Raw genomic sequence first — 22940 nt, forward strand, 5'->3', positions numbered from 1 at the left:
CCTTTTGGTGTGTCTGTACATGGAGGGCCATGAAGGCCTTGAGAGGCGCAGGGTCACTGTGAGCCAGCAGGAGAGTTCTCACCGACCCATTTCCCAATAAATTCTCAGGAACAAATTTCCTCTTCTTAATAATAACCTGCCCAGCTGCCTTTCTGAGCCCAGACCTCACGTGGTCCCACTGTACAAACACAGCACAGGGAGAACGTGGTTTGGATTTGGTTTTTTCCTTTCAAGTCATGTAGTCACAAGCCCTTTTGAACGTGAAAGATAAATGGAGAGGAAATGAGGCAACTTATCTCCTTTTTTTTTTTCAAGAAGGAAGGAGCTTTGAAACATTGGGGCGGAAGAGCCGAGCGGCCAAGGAGCCTCAAGCACAGGTTTAGTGAGAGGGACAATAGCTGAGTGGAGCTTCTTCCCAGGAAGTCCTCTTAGAAATGGAGAAAACAAACACCAGTCGTAACCACTGTCTTCTCAGTGATGCTTTCATGAGTGCTTGAGGAAATGAAAGTGGTCCAGGAGGAAGAAGAATAATGCACAGCACTTGGCATACCAGGTGGCTGGATGGAACCCCTCTGAGCTGACTGCACTGAATAAAAGTGGACTTTGGCGAAACCAGCCCCATGGAGGAAACAAGGCAACTCGGACCTGCAGAGCTGTGTGTCACCACATTCCTGTCACAGCAAGTGACGCCGTGGCTCTGCCTGTCTGGGAGCTGCAGTCAGACACTCAGTGGGGGTCCGGCCTTTCTCTGAGTTATGGTTAAAAATAGCATCCTGAAAAAGAAAATAAATACTTTTGAACAGTGTGCTGGGACAAAGAGGCCTTAAACCCTCACATTTTCACAGGAGAGACTGTAAGAGGAATCTTCCTTTGTGTGTGTCCTCTGTGGCATTTACATCAAGTTCTTTCTGAACACAGTACTTTGTTTTCCCTTTTTCCTTAAATTCCCCTAATTTATGCCCTTGTGACCTGGGAGTATTTCTACCTCTGGTGATGTGGGTTGCTGGCACTGGTAGTTTGTAGGAACAGCAAACCTGGGGAATGTAAAGGTAGTCCTTCATCTTTGATACTGCTGCAGCTGCAGAAAGTTAGGGGTTGTTTGGAATTTTACTTGACCTCTTTTCAGGATAAAATTTTGGGAATTACTCTCGATTTGCTAGCAGAAGGTGTATTTTTATTAGTTAGGTCCCAGGTTTAATTTAGAAGGAATCAAAGGCATGAACTCTGCCAAGTAAGGAATGATTAGTAAAGTTTAATGGGTCCTTTTAGCTTTGCCAAAGAAAAACTCCAAAATGTTTAGATCACTAAATTTAGTTTAGATTTAGTTTTGATTTCCCGGTTTGGAAATACTGGTATCTTGATTACGGCCTTGTTCAGCTTTGAATGGGAGAAAAGAGGGAAAAGGAGGCCACTGGCACATCTCCCATGTTGAGAAGCCCCAGGCAGCCAGAGGGCCATCTCCCATCTTCTGTTTGTCTTTTCCCATTTGTTTTGTTTTCATTTGCCTCATTTTCTCTGCTTCTTCCCTTGGATTGTCCCTGGACCAGGTTTAGCAGGGGATTTTGGAATTGTTTCGTCAGTTTCACGAGGGAAGAGGCCAATTCTGTTCCTTTTGCACCTATTTCACAGCTGGAAAAGAGCAAAAGGCTGTGACCTATCCTGAAGTGGGACTTTGGGGCAGCAGCAGGAGGAGAATCAGAATAATGTGTGAGCAGGAGAACCCAGACCAAGACTGAGGAGTGAGAGGAGATGTGGTCAAAGTCTCCCTTTCCATCTGCATCAGTGCATCATCCTCCCTTCGTGCCAACCCTTTCTTGAAGGAGCCTGCGTCAGGGGGCTGATGCTGTGGTACCACTTTCCAGTGTTTCTGCACTAATCTGAATTATAAAGCTGATCTGTTGCATCACAGAGCTGTAGTTTCTCTTCCCTGTCTGTAATAAGCACAGAAAAAACTGTCTTACACAGGGTTGGGTGAGCAGCTTTATGTAATAATTACACACTTGTCTTGTAAACTCTGTACCTTAATTGATGCTTTTTAGCAGCTGTGTGAAGAAACCTTTCCCACAGGATGAGGCGCCAACACTTCCGCCTGTCTCTCCTGCAGAGTGAGAAGTCCAGTGAACAGTGTGGGTTTCCTGAGGGACATGACCATCCACGGAGAGGTAGAGAAGGGTTTGTTTGTGAAAGGGGAGACCTTCAATTGCCTGCGTATAGACTCTTTTAATGCTTGGCAGTATTCCTTACAAAGTGTGAATGCAATCCTTTTTTTAAATCAATTTATTTCTAAAGAAATTTAGCAAATATTTTTAGAGCTGTTATGTTATTTTTCTGAACATGAGTACAGAGTACCACCAAGGAGAGTTTGTCCAGTTTGTCCTAGCTAAGGCTTTGAAGGATTAACCACAGTGTAGTGCTGTGTTTTTGTCTTGTGGGTTGTGTCAGCCTTGAACAATTCCTGCTGTAGCATCTGCATGGCCAGCAAGGTCCATGTGACACAGAAAGTGATCACATTGTATCACCCTGCTGTGTAACAACAAAATATATTCTATATTAAAGAGATTTTATAAGCTTCACTTGAACTTCTAAGTTTTATAAAGTAAGTTTCCCATCCTCTGCCCAATGTTTTGCTCTGACAACAATTACATATTCCTGCAGTCATATTCTAGTATTATGACATGAAACTAGTGAGAGCCTGAACAAATGACTAAATGTGCACTGCAAGGGAAAAATTTTTCCATTTTTGTTGTTCAAGCTTGATGTAAAGTGGGAGGTAGGGTAAAAAAATTTTTTGGAATGTGAATTTTACATACTCCTCTTCCTGTATTACAAAGTTTTATTAGAAGCTTAATATTATATAAATATTTTTTGTCCTTTTTAAAATAGGAGGAAGAGTAATAAAATCAATTACTGATTTTCACAAAGAGTTGGCTCTTTGTCCCCCTCAAAATGCCCTTTCACAGTTGCTGCCCTACAGAGGATCAAGGCAAGGAGGTGTTGGCACAAGCAAAACAAAACAGGTGAAATTGGAAGGTGACTCCCAACTGGCACAACTGTGACATGGGTATGGCCTTGGGCTTCAAAAATCAGAATGCTGCTTGTTGTTTGGGTTAAAATCCATGTATTTACCCAGGTGGTGTTGTGGGGTTCAGAATGGCAAGAAGGGGCTCTGAGGCTGAAATTATTTCCTGTGATAAAATCAAGCGCATGGTTGTGTTGGGAGTAAACGTCCTTAAAATAAGTTAAAGTAAACGTCCTTGCTTTGAGACCTCTGTTTAGTTTAGAGATTAGTCTTGGTTTTACCTTTCTTGTACATAGGCTTAGCTAAAAATTCTTTGCAAGTCGTGATATTTACTCATTTTCATTGTATACAGGAGCCAAAAGAGAAGCAAACACCTTAGAATTGATGAGGAAAATTGCAAGAAAAGAGGTTCCAATGTTACTGTTACTCTCATTTTGTTACTCCATTTTGTGGGGTTTGTGTGTTTGTTGAAGAGAAATGGAATAATGTAGCCTTCTGCTACTGTGCTTAAAAAGTGATGCCTTTGTGGGAAATAAGGTACTCTGAGGAGTCCGTCTGGGCTGGCAGTGAAACGAGTTGGATTGGTGAGGGAATAAAGGGAGTTTAGGGTAAGGAAACCTCAGCATAAATGAAGCCCCTCATGGCAAGATGTGTGTGTACTCACAGCTTTGGCCAATGTCATGTACTCCCTGGAGTAATTTTGTGATGGAGCCATGTAGTGTGGCATAATTTGGCAAAGTAATTAAGAAAAAAGAAATTAATAAAAATATCTCCCAGATCTGTAAGAGCACATGCCAAGCACTGCATGGAAATAATCTTTTGAATGTGTATGTATCTGTAAAAATATAAATATATGTATATATATCCAGAAAAAAGCTTCAACTAATGTCATGAAGATGGTTATTTCTGTTATCTGTATCTCTGTGTCTTTTTGTTATTTTGTCTTGTGGATGGTTGGGCGGTGAGGTAACTGTCACCCGAAAGGGAGGGAAGGGGGAATACATCATCCTGATTTAAAGGGTGATGCAGCACTGGCTTACATTTTTGGAAAGCTGTTTAAATGTTCCCAAGAAACGTTTTTGTGTGACCTCCTGTGACATGTAATGTGGTGCTGAGATCTGGATTGGAGAAAGCTGCTCAAGACATGCCTGGTGTCTGTGTCCCCTGGAGTGGCTCAACTTGTGGCTCAGGGAGTTGGAAAAAACCCCCAAAACTTGAAAACCATTGACCTTCACCAAATTTATTTACCACAGATCATAGTTTAGTTTCATGTGACATTCCCCCCCCTCCCTCCCCCCCCCAGGAATTAGATTGGGTTCATTTGGTTATTAAATCCCAAGTCCTTCTGGTGCTGTTAAAGAAGCTTATAAATAAAGTATTGTCAGACCTTGTTCTAGTGAATCTGACCATGAGTAATTGTTTCTAGACAGAGCGTTGCTGCTTGTAACCCCATTACCAAGAAAGGACAGATTTCAGCAGCCTTTGAGATAAGCTTATCTGACACAGTGTTAATCAAACCCTTGGCTTTTTTCAGCCTGATTAACCACAAGCACTGGCCTTTATGTAATTCATGATTATTAGGATTTTTTAACCTGACAGAAGTGCAAAGGCGACTTGTGAAATTTTCCTTCTCCCATAAATAAAGATTGGGCAGTGGGAGCAGGGGAAGGAAAAGCCAGCTGTAGGAGTGAGTCTAAGCTTGACCCAAGAGCCACTTTGTGTTTGTGCAGGATCTGTGCTCTGAATTTGTTCTTCATTTTTAATAATCAGAAGCATTCAAAATTAACTTAAACCAGCAAGCTCCGTAGTTAGATCACAAGCTGCTCTTCAGAATTAACTTGAACCAGCAAGCTCTGTAGTTAGATCACAAGCTACTCTTCACAAAACAGGTGGTTTTTTATGGAGTGCACGATGTCTCACTCAGCTCAATCTGCTCCCTCTGAATACGAGATGCTCCTGAAGCTGCCTGGGTACAACATAAGTATGTAAACCTATGGAAATCTATGGGATAATTGTCCATCTCAGTATAAAATTCAGGCTCGTGTAGAGTACTTGAGGAAGAGCAAACTATAGGGGTAAAATTGTAGAAAGGGAGATCTGCAAGGCTGGAATGGAGCCTGTTATTTTTGGCACCTCCTTTGCCACGGGTCACGTCTACATGAACTTACAAATGTGTTTATCTTGACACATGTGAAACAGAAGCTTCGCTTCTGGTGGAGCACACATTTCACACCCACGGTCTCAGCTGCCAAACTTGAAAAAAAATCTGATTTTTTCACAAGACAGCACCAGATTTTTCCTATAGAGAAGATGGACTAAGCACCTGAGGAGTGCTTATATGCTGAGACTTGAGGAGAGGCTGATCCGGGGTGTGATGGGTGTTATCCACTCCTCTGCACTGAGTTTTGGGTGAATAACAGGGATTTTGCCAGCATGGCAAACAGGTGATTTGAGGGTGTGTGCACACCACTGGGGTTACAGAATTGTAAGTTTTTATTGAGAGCAGTCTCCATTCATACAAACCAAGGCTGGGATAAATAATTGGTTTCAGTATTTTACCAGGTGCAAGCCACATGTTCCTGCATGGGAAAGAGGGGTGGCTCCACCAGAGCTGCTGGGTTTGACTGAGTGCAAACAAACCTGTGAGAGGTGATCCAGCCAAATCAGAACCTGGGATTTGTGTCTGCCATCCCTTTTTGCCATAACAGGTACTAAGTCATGGCTCAGAATAATTGAAATACTATTTCTACAAATAAAGATCAAACTGAGTTCTGCTTTCAACAACAGAGAGAGTAGTTTACATTGCCTTCCTGGATAAAGCCTGGGGGCGCTTGGACTTAAACACTTCCCGGGTGGTATTGTAAGTACTGCACAAGGAAGAAGACTGTAGGAAAGAGGGAACCACTTGTAAATCCCACTACACTGTCACATGTCCCAGAGCACTGGAAGGTGGTGGGCACTGTCAGGATATGCCAGCCAGAATCACTCTTACGGGTTTTCTGGTTACCAGATGCATTTAACAACTGATAATGGTGTTTGCCGTGAACGGGTTATCTGATGAGGAGCAGTTTTTATGGTGAGTGGCTGCTTCCCTCTCTTCCTGTCGAGCATCCAGCCCATTTCAGAGCTGACAGTACTGACATCCAGCTTTCAGGGCTTAGGTAGAGCATCTGCAATTTCAGATGTTTACCTCAATCAGAGTTATCTTTTTCTTGGATTTGGGATGAAGTTGGCCCAGGAGCTGAACACTGGAATTATTTTGTTAACTCATTTTGCTGCTACCTTGATGGGCTATGAAAATAAGACTGTGTTGATGGATGGATGGATGGGTGGACGGACGGATGGACAGTAGTAATTGTAAAGCTCAATTTGCATTAGGGCACACAGTATATATAGTTTATCTGGTTTCTAGTTTATCATTTAATAGCATGTCCCCAGTTGTGAGTTACATCCTGGCTTGTGAGGCACTGTGTGCGTATGATCAGCCGAACATTTTAGATTGTCTTCTGACAGCTTTGCTCATGGCCTGGTAGAGGAAATAAGACAAAGTAATTTGTTCCTGTTCTGTCTCACTGCTTTACTTCATTGAAATGCAGGGTGTACTGACATTCAGCACACACAGTGCTTATTTCTTTTAGGTTTTGTATTGTCCAGGATTTGTTTTAATACAGCAAATCATCTACTACTTTTATGTTCAAGTCCCCTGGGGCTTAAATGGTGTAGAAGATACATCAGCCCCCAGACTTTCAAAGAGATTCATATCACTGATCGTGATATATTTGGAAAACCCTTTCCAAAAGGTGCTGAGTGCAGGCAATTGTGCTGTGAAGAGGAAAGATTGTGAATATTTTGCTACTCTTGGAAGGGTCATCTTACTGCCAAACACCAGTATTTAAGTGAAATAGCTTTTATGGCGAATCCTTCCCTCTTTCCATTCTTAACTTCCAAATGGCTGAAGTTCTGGGAGTGTGAGCAATCCCTCTCTTGTATGCCAGCCAAGAAGTTACAGCTTCTGACCTTTTTTCCCAAGTTTTCCTGATCTGCGCCTGGACTGGCCACGTGGCAACATGTTGAGAGCAGGGAGGTGTGGCAGTGCGAGCTAGATAGGCTGCACTGGGAGCCAGTGGCTGGACCAGCAGGAATTCATTCCTGGGAGAACTTGCTGAACAGTGCCCTTGTTTGAAAAAGGTGTATGTCAGTTACTTCAATAAAAGCAGTGAAACCCACACTATAAATTTGGGTATTTGAGGCCATTCTGTGGGCCCAATGACTTGGAGTTATATACAAGCGTCCAACATGGGCAACACAATTAAGAAGGTCAAAGGCAGTGGAAAAGCAAGGAAAAAAAAAATCTGGGGATGATTACTGATTTCCAGGGGGGCAACAGGTATATGTTTCTTGTTTCTCAGTGCAGTGACGTTTGTTTTTAGTCTTAAAAGAGGTATCATAACTCATGCTAAAGTTTTGTGGTCATGTGCAAGGGCAGTTCTGCAGAGGGAAGGTGCATCATGAAGCATTAGCGAAGTTTATTCTGGAGCAGGATCTAAACCCTCAGCCAAGGAGGAACAGACCCTTGCCATGTTAATCTGACAGAAATCCTTCCACCTCCATCACAGTTGTCTTTTCCTGTTGGTAATTTCAGTTCATGGAATTACAGAATATCCCAAGTTGGAAGGGGCCCACAGGGATCATTGAGTCCAACTCCTGGCCCGGCACAGAACCAGGAGGTTGCATGCAGGCTCGTCCTGGAGCTGATCAGACTCCTCATTCTCCTAGGATAAACATCCCAGCTGCTGGGATTCAGATCCCATTTATATGGGCTGCAGCTGCGCCGTTGCCAGACCAGCCAAGTGAGAAAGTTGGCCATGCTCCATATAAACAGCTCCGACTAAGCCAGCCACACTAAATTTGGAAAAGAATTAGGGGAACTCATTTTTTAACTGCCCTGGAGTATTTTATCTCCAGTTGCCCCATGTTATCATTTCATGGGAAGAGTTTCTGCTACTCATGACTGTTTCCATCGTGTTTATTTTCAGATAGCGTATTTTTATTTTCTGTAAACCAAAAGAGTTTAAAGATCCATTGAGGAACAATGGATCAAGGATTTGTCTGCTTCTCTTCCCACCCTCAGGTAGCATTGCAGTTCCTGTTGAGCCGAGCCCTGAAAGGCCAGGTCCTCATGTGGTGCCACTCACAATCTCTTTGAATAAACTTTTCTTCTACTTTTAAGAGGGAGGAGTATTTTTAATGCAAAGCTCCTTTGCAACAAGTAGTGTGAAGATTGGAAGAAACAGCCAGAAACATTTGCCTCTCGATTCATGTTTTGGTTTGTCATAAATATAGTCTGCACATAAAGATTACATCATCAGTGTCCTATTTCTGATGTATATGTTGTGAATGGCAGTTTCTTTTCCTTCAGTCATCATGCTTTAAGCTGATCTAAGCAGTACTGACAGTGAAGAATGACACTTCTGAGGCCATGTAGCCGTAATTGAAAGACTTTGCCAAAATTACAGGTATTTCCTGTGATTGTTGCAAGCTTTTTCCCAACACCAGAATTTTATTCTTTGTCCCACTTCCTCTACAAGCTCTTAGTGCAGGATGCAGGCAGTAGTCAAGTGAGGTGCAGCGTCCCAGAGTCCTCTCTAATAGACTAAGAGGCTGATGCGAACTGGGAAAGAAAAAGCCGTGGTGCAAAACAGGGCAAACCCTGAGCAGGAAACTCCACCGGGGCTGGGGCCCACAACATCCTACTGCTGGCTGGGACCAGGAGGAAAAAAAATGCTACAAAGAAGGTTTTGGGAAACTTTGTCCTTATTTGGAGAATAAGTCTATGCCTCTGCCCAAAGCAGGCTAGTTTTTGTAGGGCTGGGATATTCTGCTTTAGCAGCACCATATCCTGCTATTATACCCAAGCACATCCTATAATTAGTATGTCTCCAAAAATCTGTCTTAAAACTGAAGGTTTGGAGGCCAAATTGTCACCGGGTGCTGTCCCACAAGTAACTCTGTGAAAGAAGTGGTGAATTGACTCTGCTCCTGACATCCTTCCAGCTGAGTGGGACGGCTTTGTCAACGCTGAGCTGGCTCCTCTGTGTGCCTGGAAAGGGCTCCAGGGTGGCAGGTTTGTCTGTCAGTGCTGGTGTGGGATTGGAATGGGGCAGCAGTGGGGCAAAAGGGGCTTCCAGTTCAGTGGGAGGCAGCGATCCCATTGGTGCTTATGCTCCAGCTCACCCCTCTGAGCTGGTTACAGGGGAGTGGCTGGAATGAAAGGTGGTGTTACGGAACGGAAGCGTTGGCATTGCCCCTGAACTTGGGGGATGCATCTAATTCTGCATCACACTGGAAATTCACCTGCAGAAGCAGAGGAGCTGGCTTTGTGTTTTCATGCACATCCATGTTAGGAAATTATGGAATAATTCATAGAATCCCACAATGGTTTGGGATGGGAGGGATCTTCAAACTCATCCTGTCCCACACCCTGCCATGGGCAGTGAAACCTTCCACTAAACCAGATTGCTCCAAGCCCTGTCCAGCCTGGCCTTGAACTTCCATGGTTTCCATTTCAGGAATGCTGTGTGCCAGTCCTGGGCTAGGAGTCCATATAAAGGCATTAAGAAATCCTAGTTTGGGAATTACCATTTTTTTCTCATACAGAAAATTTGATGTTTATCCCCCCCAAGCAGAACAAAATGAAATTTTGAAAGCATCAAAGTTGCTTGAGATGTGAAATGACATTTCTGTGTTGTATGCTCAGAAAAAGCCCTTTGGCATGGAGCTCCCATAATACCAAGAAGAAAGGGATCTCTCCAGTATCCAGGATGTTTGGGATGCTTTTGAGATCATAGGCCAGGTTCTGGTTTTTGCATTGCTACAGACTCTTTCAGTCACATATATGTACATGCCTTTAATTTTAGCTTCACTTCCCTGTCTGCAAAGCACCATTATTTCTTTGGTAGGGTTAATGAGTTAATTGCTTGTAAATTCTTTTAAGATTCTCAGAAGTGAGGCCTCAGTGTGTTTATTGCTGTTGCTGCTACCCATGAGATCTTGATCACAGCGAGACAATACCAGATTAGTGTTTATTGCAGCATGACTGAGGGTATGTTTACATTAAAACAAAGACAAGACTGCAGTGCCCAAGCCTGTAAAAATCCTTTGTAGAACTTTGAGTCAGCTTTAGAATTTCAGTAAGTGATAAAATTGGCTCCTAGGGCTGAACATCAGTGTCACTGGTTCTCTTTGAAAACCCTTTCACCCCTTGATCACCCTCAGCTCTGGGGCAGCATGCCCCAGGGAGAGGCAGAGAGCATCTTTCCTTAGAGAAATGGATTTGGGGAATTCTTTGCTTGCTCTTAGAAGAAAAAACAGTCCCAAACCCAATGTTTTCCTGGACAAATTCCCTCTGAATGCATCTCCAAGGGTTTCCTGATCTGTGCAGCAAGCGGCCCTTGGTACACTCAGGCGGTCTTTTCATGGAGTTATGGAATGGTTTGGGTTAGATGAACCTTAACGCCCATCCAGTCCCACCTCCTGCCTTGGGCAGGGACACCTTCCACTATCCCAGGCTGCTCCAAGCCCCATCCAGCCTGGCCTTGGACACTGCCAGGGATCCAGGGGCAGCCACAGCTTCTCTGGGCACCCTTTGCCAGGGCCTCCCCACCCCCACAGGGAACAATTCCTTCCCAATATCCCATCTAAACCTACTCTGTGACAGTGGGAAGTCATTCCCCCTCATCCTGTCACTCCAGGCCCTTGTCCAGAGTCTCTCTCCATCCCTCTTGTGGGCTCCCTTCAGGTACTGGAAGGTCATTATTAGGGGACCCTGGAATCACCTCTTCTCCAAAGGGAAGAATTTGGGTCACTGGTGAGAAGTGCCTTGGTTCTGTGTTGCAGGTTGTGAAGCCATGTACATGAAATACATTTAAATCTCTGTTTCACCTCAGGGAAAACAGAGGCCACCATCAAGAACTTCAGCCCCCACTACCGCCGCCAGTATGCCGTGGCTTTCTGCAGGCACGTGCAGGAGGAGCTGGAGCAGCACCGCCACTCCCAGTCCCGCTTCCTGAAAACCAGGGTAGGAGGACACTGATTTTCCCATCTGTGACCCAAGTGCACACAGCAGTTTGCATGTGCAAATGTTGGATTTAGGTCAGTTTGGTTTGGGATGGAAAACTTGCATCTAGGTGCAGGTTTGAAGTTTTATTTTTGAAAATTCATCTTTATTTTGGTCTTGTTTAGTTGTTTATCATGGACAAGGAGAACCATGACACAAGTTTCTGGTTCAAAGAGTTGGACATTTGGACAAAACTGGTTCCTTCTTGCTGGTTGCAAGGTTCTGCAAAATCTAGGGACAGAGATCATACTTTCAGGGAAGAGATTATGTAGGAAATGTAATTAATCCTGTCACATGGGGCTCAGGATTCCTTAAAGAAGACAGCAATAATTCTCTCTGTGGAGTGAACTATGGAAAGCTGGTTTTCATTAGAGGGGAGACAAAAAGAGAGACAAAAGTCTATTAGAGGAAAATGCAGAGAACCAGCCTTCAACATTAAGAAGATACAAATGTAAATGTTCTGAACATACTGGAAATCATGGATTTCCAATCCTCTTGAAATGAGTAGGTAAAGCAGTGAGGTGGGATGTAAGAGGTGGGATAATAGAAGAGCTGTGTCTTTCAGAAGGTGCCTATCAGTTACTACAGCACAGATGCAAAAGCACTACAAAGAAATAGAAAACAATTTACTATTTTATGATAAAACCCTGCTTTTCATATCAATGAAATATTTATATTATGTAGTGGAAAGTGGGAGGTGGTGAACTCCAAGTCATCTTGCAGGAGATGGAACTAGATGATCTTTAAGGTCCGTTCCAACCCAAACCATTGTAGGATTGTCTGATCTTGCATTCAGCATGCCAGCTGAAAGGTAATTAAATCTGTCTGAGAAATCTGGCAGTGTTTTGGATGGCAGAGCTCTTCTGCTGCCTCCTCACCTCGGCTGCAAGAATTTCCTTGTGTCCATAGAACTTTCTGAAATTAGAGACATTTATGACTCCAAATTGCATTTGAAGGCTCAAATGCCCCTGGAGCAGCATTATGGAAATGTAGTAATAAAAGCTTCAAAATGGTCAGTGGTGCAGGAGTCTCAAATGTCACCATTGTCCCTGTAGCCCCCGGGGGAAGCCGGGACAGTTCTGTATGAAGCAGAGCTGCTGCACTTCGCTGAGGACCTGAAGAAGTGGAAGGACAGATATGTCGTGATCAAAAATGACTACACTGTGGATTGCTTCGAGACCAAAGAGGTGAGTGCTGCTTCCTTGGATCTGCTTGAACACTCCTAGATAAACCAATAGCATGTGGATTTGCTGCCGCTGCCTTGCCTTCAGCAATACAACGTGAAACCTTGTCCTCCTCAGGGTGGCGCCAGTGGAAGCCCCGCAGGGATGGCTGAGGGTACAGCCAAGTGCCCTGCCTTGGCTAGATATGTTGGCAGGAACTAACAAATCCTTTTAACAGCATTTGAACCTTCCTGTGCCTGTCCCAGAACACTTCTCATCTATACATCCCTGTAATACATCCTTGTGCTCCTGCAGTTGAATCTGAAGTAGCAGGGTTTGCGTGGCTCTAGGCTGACTACAGTGGAGGTTTTTGTCTGGAAGCTGCCATAGTCAAACTAGTCCTGGCTGACAAATCCAACACATTGGGCTCAGGAGAAAATCCCATCCTTTTTCTGTCCCTTCCATCCCTGACTTCTCACCGCAGCAGATAAGCACCGAGAGGGTATTTTCAAACATGTTTTTCACATGTAACCATGTTTTAGATTTGACATGCCAAGGGAATATGTCCAGAATTCAGCCTGACAAAAAGATCCCCCCCCTTTGGGCAATATCGCCAGTCATTAGAATCCTAGAATATCCTGAGTTGGAAGGGACCCACAAGGATCATGGAGTCAGCTCCTGGCTTTGTCAGTGAATTGTGTATTTTATGTTTTCTCTCTCCTTAAATCTCTATTTGACAATACTTCCTCTCTGTTGTTTCTCCAGGCCTACCAGAAGGGAGCCAGCCCTAAATATCACATTCTTCCTGCAGGAGGCAAAGTCCTGACTTCAGAAGAAGATTACAATTTGCTGTCTGATAAGCATTTTCCAGACCCTGTTGGTAAGTCCTGCTCAAAGCGGAATGGCCAAAGCCCAGGCTCTTTTCCTTACACTGTTCCAGAAAAGCTTTCAGGCTCTACTTTAAAAAGGGGACAGCAGAAGATGCCCATAGCCCTTTTCCCAAGTCCAAGCACAGCTCCAGAGTGGATGAACACAGCAGATACTGTAAGCCAGCGTTCAGAGAAATGCTGGCTCCCTTTCTTCCCAGCATACCGGCACAAAGCTGCTGGAAGCTGTGCAGAAGCAGGACAGGAACCACAGCACCATTGTTCCCGGGCTTTGTTAATATTCCTGGTTTATATGTTTCCATTTTTAGATGCCAGCTGTCTGTGTTGAATCACAGCTGATAATAAGTCCCACAGAGAGGGCAGGAAGGTGGCTGCTTCTGAGTTGTTTCTGGGCCAGGAACTGCTGTGGTCCTGCCTGCCCCCACTCCATCAAAATGGAGAAAATTCAGGCCTTACGGGAGCAGGTCTCACATTGCAGAGTCAGATTTGGAGAATGGGATGCCACACAACGAAAGGGATAAGGGCAACTTGAAGACAAGGATTTATTTTTTGAGTCCTTTAAATCCTTAAGATTTAAAAGTTAGGTGCCCCCTCACACCCTTTCCCAAGGCACAGGGTGGTCAGAGGGGCATGGAGGCGTCCTGTGTGTGTCACCACAGCTCCGCAGCAGTTGGTGTTGAGTGATGTGGAGCACCCCAAGGGTGCTCATGGGCTTCCCATGGCTCTCCCTTCCAAAAGAGCATCACTTCATCTTTATAGCCCTACTCCCTGTCTGTGTGGTGCTGAAGACCCTCTGAGGTGAACCTCTTGTGTCTGGGCTCTCAATGCATGTCAGTGACTCCAGACTGGGTTTGGTCATCCCTAAATGTGCTGTCCAGCATCCCCTGTGTGCAGGGACTTGGGGCAGGTGGGAGCTGGAGGTACTTGGTGCTTTCTTTACATCACCTGCAAGGGCTTGAAGTGACAGTTTTTAAGGGCAGTTGTGTATGGAAGTTCTGGAACCAGGGAATGCACTGGTGTTCCAACGCGGTTTATTTAATGCAGTTTGTTTCTATAAGTCCATATGCTCTTAAAAAGTCTCTGTGTGGAACACACCAGAGCTCCCCACTAATTTACTTACTTGCCATGAAAACCATTTCCCTAGCAGCTGCAATCCAGTGAAATACTTTCTTTGAAATTTTGCCAAAACTTTAGTTTTTTGCCACCTTGAATACAAAGCAAGAGGCCATCAAGTTGCTGTGGTGTAACACAGAGAGGTGGTCGGTGCCAGCTGAGTGTGCCCATCCCAGCCGTGTCCCCCTGCCCTCTGCGCCCAATCTCCTGGACTGGGAAGGAGATTTCCCTGCTGGCAAAGGTCTGGCACCCAGGAAATCTTCAGCTCTCAAACAGAGGTGTTTTTCTGCAGGCTCGAGTGAGAAGGAGGCAGCTGCAGCCTTCGTGCCACTCCCGAAGGAGTTCCCGGTGTACCTGTGGCAGCCCTTCTCCCGGCACAGCTACTACTGCTTCCCAGAGCCAGCGGCACAGAGATGCTTCAGCGCCGTGCTGGGGGACTGCGTGCGGCATTCCAACCATGGTGAGTGCGGGATGGGACTGTGTGGGAAGTTCTAACCACGGTGAGTGCGGGATGGGACTGCGTGGGAAGTTCCAACCACGGTGAGTGCGGGATGGGACTGTGTGGGAAGTTCTAACCACGGTGAGTGCGGGATGGGACTGCGTGGGAAGTTCCAACCACGGTGAGTGCGGGATGGGACTGTGTGGGAAGTTCTAACCACGGTGAGTGCGGGATGGGACTGTGTGGGAAGTTCTAACCACGGTGAGTGCGGGATGGGACTGTGTGGGAAGTTCTAACCACGGTGAGTGCGGGATGGGACTGCGTGGGAAGTTCCAACCACGGTGAGTGCGGGATGGGACTGTGTGGGAAGTTCTAACCACGGTGAGTGCGGGATGGGACTGCGTGGGAAGTTCTAACCACGGTGAGTGCGGGATGGGACTGTGTGGGACATTCCAGCTATGGTGAGTGCAGGATGGGACTGCATGAGGCATTCCAGCCATGGTCAGTGTGGGATGGGACTGTGTAGGACATTCCAGCCATAGTGAGTGCAGAATGTGGACTGTGTGGGACATTCCAACCATGGTGAGTGCAGGAGGGGCTCAGCTTGGGACAGTGTCACCCAGCCAGGAATGCTGGAACAGCTGCAGGAGAACGCAAGTCACTCATGAAAGGTGCTTGGCTTCAGCACCCTGAGGAATGAATCAACACAGCCCTGCTACTTGCTGTGCTAGGAGCTCATTTAGGTGGGTTTGGGGTGCAGTGGGGATGAGCTTGGGTAGAACACATGGGAATTGCTTTGGAAGTTGTGTCATGATACAAAACCCCTGAGAAGTGTTTATTACTAAGGCACAGCAAACCCTCACCTGCGTTTGCAAGCTGGCAAATGCATCACAGCTATAGAGTCAGGAATCATGGAATATCCTGAATTGGAAGGGACCCACAAGGATCATGGAGTCCAGCTCATGGTCCTGCACAGACAATCTCAAGAATCCCACCCTGTGCCATACAGGAGACCAGGTGTGTACAACATGGAGGGAGTGTAGTTCTCCAGTACATCCCTGTGTTGTTACACACACAGCACTCCTGATCAAACATTTGGCCTTTCTGCAGGTGTTTCAATGGCAGCTCAAGCCCCAGCCATGGCTAAGCCTTGTAACTGGTCCGTGAATGGTGTGTAGGGCACAGTATTCATTGTCCACACAAAGATAACCTGGGTAGGTTAGACTAGAAAACTTAAAAAAAACCCCCAGTTCGTAACTTGCTAGGGTTATAAAAACAACTTTGCTCCCATGAAATTGGAAGATCATTTATGAGCTGGATCCTTCAGAAAAAGAAATGCTTTCCTGATTTTCAGATTACTTTTTTTCCACCAAGATGCCCTCAATTCCCCACTGTTCTCTAGGGTCTTCCATGCCTTTAATGTCCCTTTGGAGTCCCATCTGCTCCTGCTGCCCTTGGTCAGAGATGGGAACACTAAGCAACTTCTCCAGCAATCTCAGCTGCTTGGGTTTGAAGCCCAGGCTTGTGGATAAATGAGTTGTGAGTGCAGGGTGTGAACAGTCCCTTTTATTTACAGAAGTGGCTCCCAGTGAATGTTTTTTTAGCTGTCACTTTAGTCTCCTGGTCATCAGCTTCATCCCATTGCCCTCAGACAGCTTTTTACTGCCGTCCTCCCTGGATCATTCTCAACTGCCATCTCTTTTCCCTTGTCTCAACTGCCAAAGGCATTCCTGGTTTCCTTTAGGACTCCATTCCCATGAGGAAAACACACACCCACCTGCATTTCTAGGCAGTTTCCTAAGATGTGCAGTTACTTGTGTGGTGCTCAGTGGTAGTTGCTTTCAGGGGTCTTCTTCACAGTACACACGGGATTCCCATAACCTGAGGTTATCCAGGTGGTGTACACCTACCATTCCTGGTCCCAATGCTGTCCAGGTGGTGTACAATCCCTAATTGCATTCCCAATGCTATCCAGGTGGTGTACAGTCCCCATTCCCAATGCTATCCAGGTGGTGTACACTGCCCTGACACTCTGGACTTGGCTCCTCACTGAGGTTTGGTAGGGAGATGGGGACACAATCAAGTTTTCCTGGCATTCCATGACTTGAAGCCTGTTCATGATGTTTGGGGATTTTAATTTCTCTTCTGGAACAAGTGTAATGGGTTTGACAAAGCTTTTGGCAGCCTGGTTTTTCCTTAAAGTTCAGCACATCACTCTAGGGGCCAATCCTGAACTGGCAGAAGCTGGGTTTAGATGACCTAAGAGGTCTTTTCCATCTCCAAAGCCTGTGAGTCTGCACTTCATTATATTTCATATGGCTTAGCTCTTGTTCATTTATGCATCTGTTCCAGGATTTATCCCTCTCAGCTTTTCCTGTGGTCCAGTTTTTATCTGACAGACAATGCCTCGAGGCTCATCCTCACTTCTGCCCAACAGGGTGAGAAGCAGATAAAGACAGTCTGGATTAGGATCTACTGTTGCCAGTAGAAAGCAGGAAAAGAGTTTTAACTGCTATCAGGGAAGCAGGAGCCCCTTTTATGTGGATTTCTTGGAGTTATGTAATCCCCTGGAGACCTAGGTGCTGCAAATGGAAAAATGATCACTGACAAGCCACCTCAGTAAGCTGAACTCTGCCCTTGGAGAGAATTTTTTTTCCAAGGGCTTCACATTGATTCCTATTCATTCTCACATTACTGAAAAATATTATTTATTGATACTTTTTAAAGTCTTTTTTGCAAACACTTCTGCTGACAAAAACAGGTGTCTGAGCAGTCTGACAAAGTTACAGCTATGTACTGCAAAACAATGGGTAGTAAGGATTGTGGTAGAAAATTTGACTGTGCTCTTTTACTACAAAATAGTTGAAAAGAGAAAAGAACTGTGAAAAATCCTTCATGTTTGATTGTGAGATATAATTTAGTGGGATAAGGAGCATGGATGAAAGCAATACTCCCTCCACCTCTTCCCAAAGTGCCGAGTTCACGTTTGCCAGGGCAGATTTGGCAAGGGCAGGGCAAAGACAAATGGCATGTCTGATCAGAAGTAGCCTTTCTGTCCCTGCTGTGATCTGCCACTCCTGGAAAGGAATGTACTGCACTGGGCTTTAGCCAAGGGCTTGGAGGAGTTCGTGGGTACAGTGTGTTTTCTTTCTCCCAGGAAGCAGAGTTAAACACGGAAAGCTGGAGTGAATCAGCGCTGGGAGCCGCCCTGGCATTCAGCTGCTTCCTGTCCCCAGAGTCCCTCTGGTATAAATTCCCAGCCCAGCCTGTGTTTCTGGGATTTCTGGGCAGAGCACAAGCATTGGGATTTAGTGAGCACCACTGGGAAATGGCATTCAGATGTTTGGAGTGTGGGGTTGTTGTGCCACTCCCCTCTTGACATTCTTCTTGTCTTTGCCTTTTATACTCATTGATGAGGGCTTGGTGGTTTGAGGAGACAATGATCTCCTTCACCAGCAATGGAACATGAAGATCAAATGCTTTTTTGGGTTTTAATTTGTGAGATGGTGTGATTAGGGCTAATTAGTGAGAAGACAAGTACCCAGGGAGCAGCAGAGGAACCCCAACAGCCTGGCAGGTGCAGGGGGTCCACGGAGGGGGCTGCTGACTGTTCTCTGCTGCTTCCAGGGAGCCTGTTCTTCCCAAGTGTCTCTGCAGGTCAGACCTCCAGCAGTGTAGGATTTTTAAAACTCCTCAGCTTTTTAAAGAAGCTGTGCTTGAGTTTAGGTGGAGTGTAGAGGAAGTGGTTTAGCATTTTCCTCCGATTTTCTAAGCTGCTCCTGCCAGATTAGATGGGGGTGGCAGCATGGGATTCGTTGGTTTGCCTTATCTCCATGGTCCACTTTGATCCACAACCTGGACTTACCTGGTTCCATCTCGCTCCCTGTTTCCTTAGTGAAACACTGAGAAGTGCGCACCTCAAATCTGGGGGAAATCTGCTGCTGAAGGGGCCACCTTGCCCCCACGGGGGATGTTCTATCAGTCCCACAATGGCAACAGTGAGGGAAAGGCTCAAAATACTCACAGGGCTCTAATATTTCCTGTTCCCCAGGTTTTAATCCTTTATGTTTGCATGCCTTGAAAATCAGACTGAGGTATCTTCTGGGTACTTCTTGAATTATTTGGGTTTTTAGGAGGTCTTCTTGCTTCTTATATGAATTTCACTCAGTATTTGCTCTTGGAAGTGGAGAACCCCGACCACTTGGTGCTGGGATAGAGGGAAGTCTGCATAATGGGAAGGAAATGACAACTAGGTCATTCTGGGAGACACAGTTTCGCTTCATAATTTTATTTTCTTTCTTCTGGTTTGATTTCACATCCACGTCTTGACAATCACCCTCCTGACAGAGGAAGCTGAGGGACTTACAAAACCACATCCTGTCATCTCCAATTCCAACAGAAACAACAACAAAAATTATTTTGAGCAATAAATATATCAAGGAAGTATAATAAAGAAATACATTAGGCAAGAGAGAAAGACAAAATGTAGTTTTAAGCTCATGCAGGGCAGGTTTTTTTTCTCCATCTCTGACTTTTAGGGTTGCTATTATCAGTGTCTGCATGCAGAGCTGCTTTTTCAGCTCTGAATTTATCTGACAGTTGTTTTCCTCACAGTTATTTCTAACTTTCCTATGTTACATGTCTATAGTACCTGTATAGGACTTACCAACTCTTGGACTAGAATTCAGAATAATTCCAGGAGCACTGATAAAGGTTGAGAAGCTGGCATGAAATCCTTGAGCTGAGGGATTAATGTGTTGATACATCTCTATATACAGAGCAGAGCAGCTGTGAGGAGTCCAGATACTACTTTGGAAGGCTTTTGAGTCTTCATGCCACAAACAGGGTGGCCTTTCTTCCCTGGAGAGCGAGATGAAGGGAAGGATTTTCTTGTCGCCTGTTTCCAGTGGATGTGGAAGGAGCAATTACGGGAGAACTGAGGAGGAAATTGCTTTTTATGACATTAAATAAAAATGTCCTTGTGCACTGGGATGAAAGCGAGGCCTTTTGGAAGGTTTGTGTGGTAATTTGGGGTGAGAAAAAGTACAAAGGGAGACAATATCTAGCCCTTCATCTACCAAGACTTGTGTCTTGGCTCCTCTCAAGCAGCTGCTGCACTTGGGTTAATTAAATTTGGTTTTGGTTAATAAGATCAGACCTCCTGTGATGCGCATGAGTGGCTGAGACCGTGGCTGGTCTTTCACCGGACATGTGAGGTCCAAATGGACTTTTTAAACTGATGTGTAAACATCCATAGGAATAATAATGGTGTCATAACAGACAAAGCCATTTCACTAGAAATACCTTTGGTCAGGCTTGTGGGATGTTTAAAAAAAACTCACTAAAACTTTCAGGACATGATATAGAAAATTCTGTATAATTTAGAATATTTTGTTTGAAATAAGACTATTTCTCCTCTTTCTAGGATGTTTTTGCTCTATGGCATGAGTTCATTCAGTCAGCATGACTTTTGCCTTTCCAGCCAGCCTAGTTTCCTACACTGTGGTGAGGATTTTGAGTCTGTAGGAGTGACATTCATTCTGAAACACCAAGATGATGAATGTGCTAAAATCATAATTGCCATTACATTCTTCCTACCTCTCTCACTTCGGGCTGATTATCTTCTTCTTACATACTCCCAAGCATGGGGTGGTGCAGGGGAGCCACTGCCCTAAGCCCACCACCCCAGCCTGTCTTAGCAGCTGTGAAGACTCCTTTGTGCAGAGAAACGTGGTGTTCAGGCTCCGCCTTCAAAGTTCTGCAGCAGAGAAATCACAGAATCATGGAATGGTTTGGGTGGGAAGGAACCTCCTACCACAGGCAGGGACACCTTCCACTAGCCCAGGTAGCTCCAAGCCCCATCCATCCTGGCCTTGGATACTTCCAGGGATCCAGGGGCAGCCGCAGCTTCTCTGGGCACCCTGTGCCAGGACCTCCCCACCCTCACAGGGAACAATTTCTTCCCAACAGCCCATCAAACCCTGCCCTCTGGCAGTGGGAAGCCATTCCTCCTTGTCCTGTCCCTCCATCCCTTGTCCAGAGTCCCTCTCCAGCTCCCTTGGAGCTCCTGTAGGTACTGAAAGGCCACAATAAAGTCACCCCAGAGCCTTTTCTTGTACAAATTCACACCTGCTCCAGGAATATTATAGCTGGTTTGGAAAGCACTTGGAAAATGTCGTAAGTAAGTGATACTGTGTGTGTTTATGCAGTGTTCATTAATTTTTTAGACTATGAAACGCGAAGCTGCCGGGGGAGGTTCCTTGTGCCTTGTCTGGTGCTGCTTTGATCAGCTTTAATCTGGGTGCTGTGTGCTGATAACCAAACAGTTAACCCTGCTCAGTGTTCAGTGGCCATGGAGGGAACTTGTGCTGCAAAGCTCTATTTGCTATAAATACAGCATTTTCTTACAGGGCTGTATCATGTTTGGAAGTGACCTCATCTAGTTTCTCTTGGTGGTTAGCAGCTTCACACCACATGCTCTGTGGATAATGTGACAGCACACTGCTCACAGGAAATCCCCAGAGCTGGGAGGCTGATGCCTCTCAGGCCCAGGGCACCATATATATTTCACTTTGTTCTCAGTTTGGATGGTAACAACACAGGACAGAATTTTGTGAGGGTAAAATGTGTGTCCTTTTATTTAGAGGGTCATTTTCAGCCGTGCTTGAGCCATGTCCCAAGCCCCAGGTAACCTCCCTTTTCCTGAGGTGCAGTTCCTGAGCTTTCCTCATCTTCCCACGTTCAAAGCATGTTCCTTTTCTTACCTGCCATCCCCGGTGGGTTGGGACCATTGCTTATTATTTGGAGATAGAAATTTCCACAGTTTAATTTTTCTGGAGTTGATGTCCATGGCCTTTTTACCAGCTGTCTGAGGTATCTAAAGAGCAGCAGCTCTTAAAATGTGCTGGAGCTGACATGAGCTCTTGGAAAGGGAAATCATTTTTTATCATGCTCATTTATTTTTATTTGAAGGGCGTCCCCTAATTGTGGTGCTGGTTGGCAGAGTGATTCCTTCCCTGCAGGAATGTCTCTTCTTCCCTGACAGTCTCCAGCTGCCTCCACCCCAAATCCTTGGGGGCTGGTGGAGTGGGAGCGCTATCTTTGAAGTGCCAGTACAAGAGTTGGCATTACCCTATCTCTTTAGTTGGTTTGTAGTTGTGTATTTTCTTTTTTTTTACCAGCTTTTGTTTTAACAGAACTAAATTTTTTTAAAAATCAGTTAGAAATTGATTTTTTTTAATAATTACAGAGTGTGTATAATGGAAAGCAGGGGAAAAGCAAGAGTCTAAATATATTCAAAAGAAGCAGATGCCAAGGTGAGAGGGGAATGACTTGGAAGGATGAGAAAATTGGGAAAATGTAATTTGCATTTCTTAGCATGAAATCTATTCTCTTGAGGGCAGCAGTGTCTAGTGGAAATAAGAAGGGGTGGAAGCACCAGCTTTTGAGACTGCATTTCAAATTCCAAATATATCTCTATCTGCCTCCTACGATCTATTTGTAACATCACAAGAAGGAAGGCCCTGCACCAGTACCTGTACTGAGATTTTTTGTGTCCCAGGAAAAGGCTCTATAAAGTGACCAACAAGAAGGAGTTACAAGAGATGCTTTGGCACTGCCTTCACCAGAGCCAGGTCTCCATCAAATAGATGAGGAAGCAAGGAAATAATATTGTGAGATCACCTGAAATCAAATGCAGTTTTTATTCATTTATCATATTCCAAAAATTAATAGTAAGTGACATTCTCCTCCTCAGTGAAAGGCCACCAAACTGGATCTTCTCCTTCCAGTGATTGTTCTCCTGCCTTCTCCACTCCTTGTGGCTTTGGATGATTTGAGGGGATATTCATGGGCCCTGCTGTCTTGTAGGAGGGAACTAAAAAGTCCTGAGTTTTTTGTATTGGTTGTGAATGTCTTGTATTGGGAAGAGACATTCCAGAGAGCTGCAGTTCCTGAGGCTCATGGGTCTGAACCTGGCAAGGCCTGTGGGCCCTGCCATGATCATCTCCTACAAAAACAGCCATCACCGGGTGCCACATTGCTTTAATATCAATTAGTTACCTGCAGGACAAATTCCAGGATCATATAAATTATATTCCCTGCATGCAGAATCTAGCTGGGATGCTGCAGAAAGCAGATGGAGCCAGGGTGGATTGCTCCCGAGTTTGGTGGTCAGATGAAGGGCGTTATGTCAGTCAGCATT

General features: G+C 45.2%; 1 protein-coding gene across 1 annotated transcript in view; it reads left to right on the forward strand.

Annotated features, from left to right (window-relative positions):
* NIBAN1 (niban apoptosis regulator 1) overlaps positions 1-22940 on the forward strand; it is a 56651-nt gene that overhangs the window by 15714 nt on the left and 17997 nt on the right. The window contains exons 2-5 of the mRNA XM_082287574.1: positions 10966-11096; positions 12191-12322; positions 13064-13178; positions 14591-14758. Coding sequence (XP_082143700.1) covers positions 10966-11096; positions 12191-12322; positions 13064-13178; positions 14591-14758 — 546 coding nt within the window. The remainder of the gene's footprint in view (positions 1-10965; positions 11097-12190; positions 12323-13063; positions 13179-14590; positions 14759-22940) is intronic.

The sequence above is a fragment of the Coloeus monedula genome (genome assembly GCF_965178545.1).
Source record: "Coloeus monedula genome assembly, chromosome: 9".
NCBI classification, from domain to species: Eukaryota; Metazoa; Chordata; class Aves; order Passeriformes; family Corvidae; genus Coloeus; species Coloeus monedula.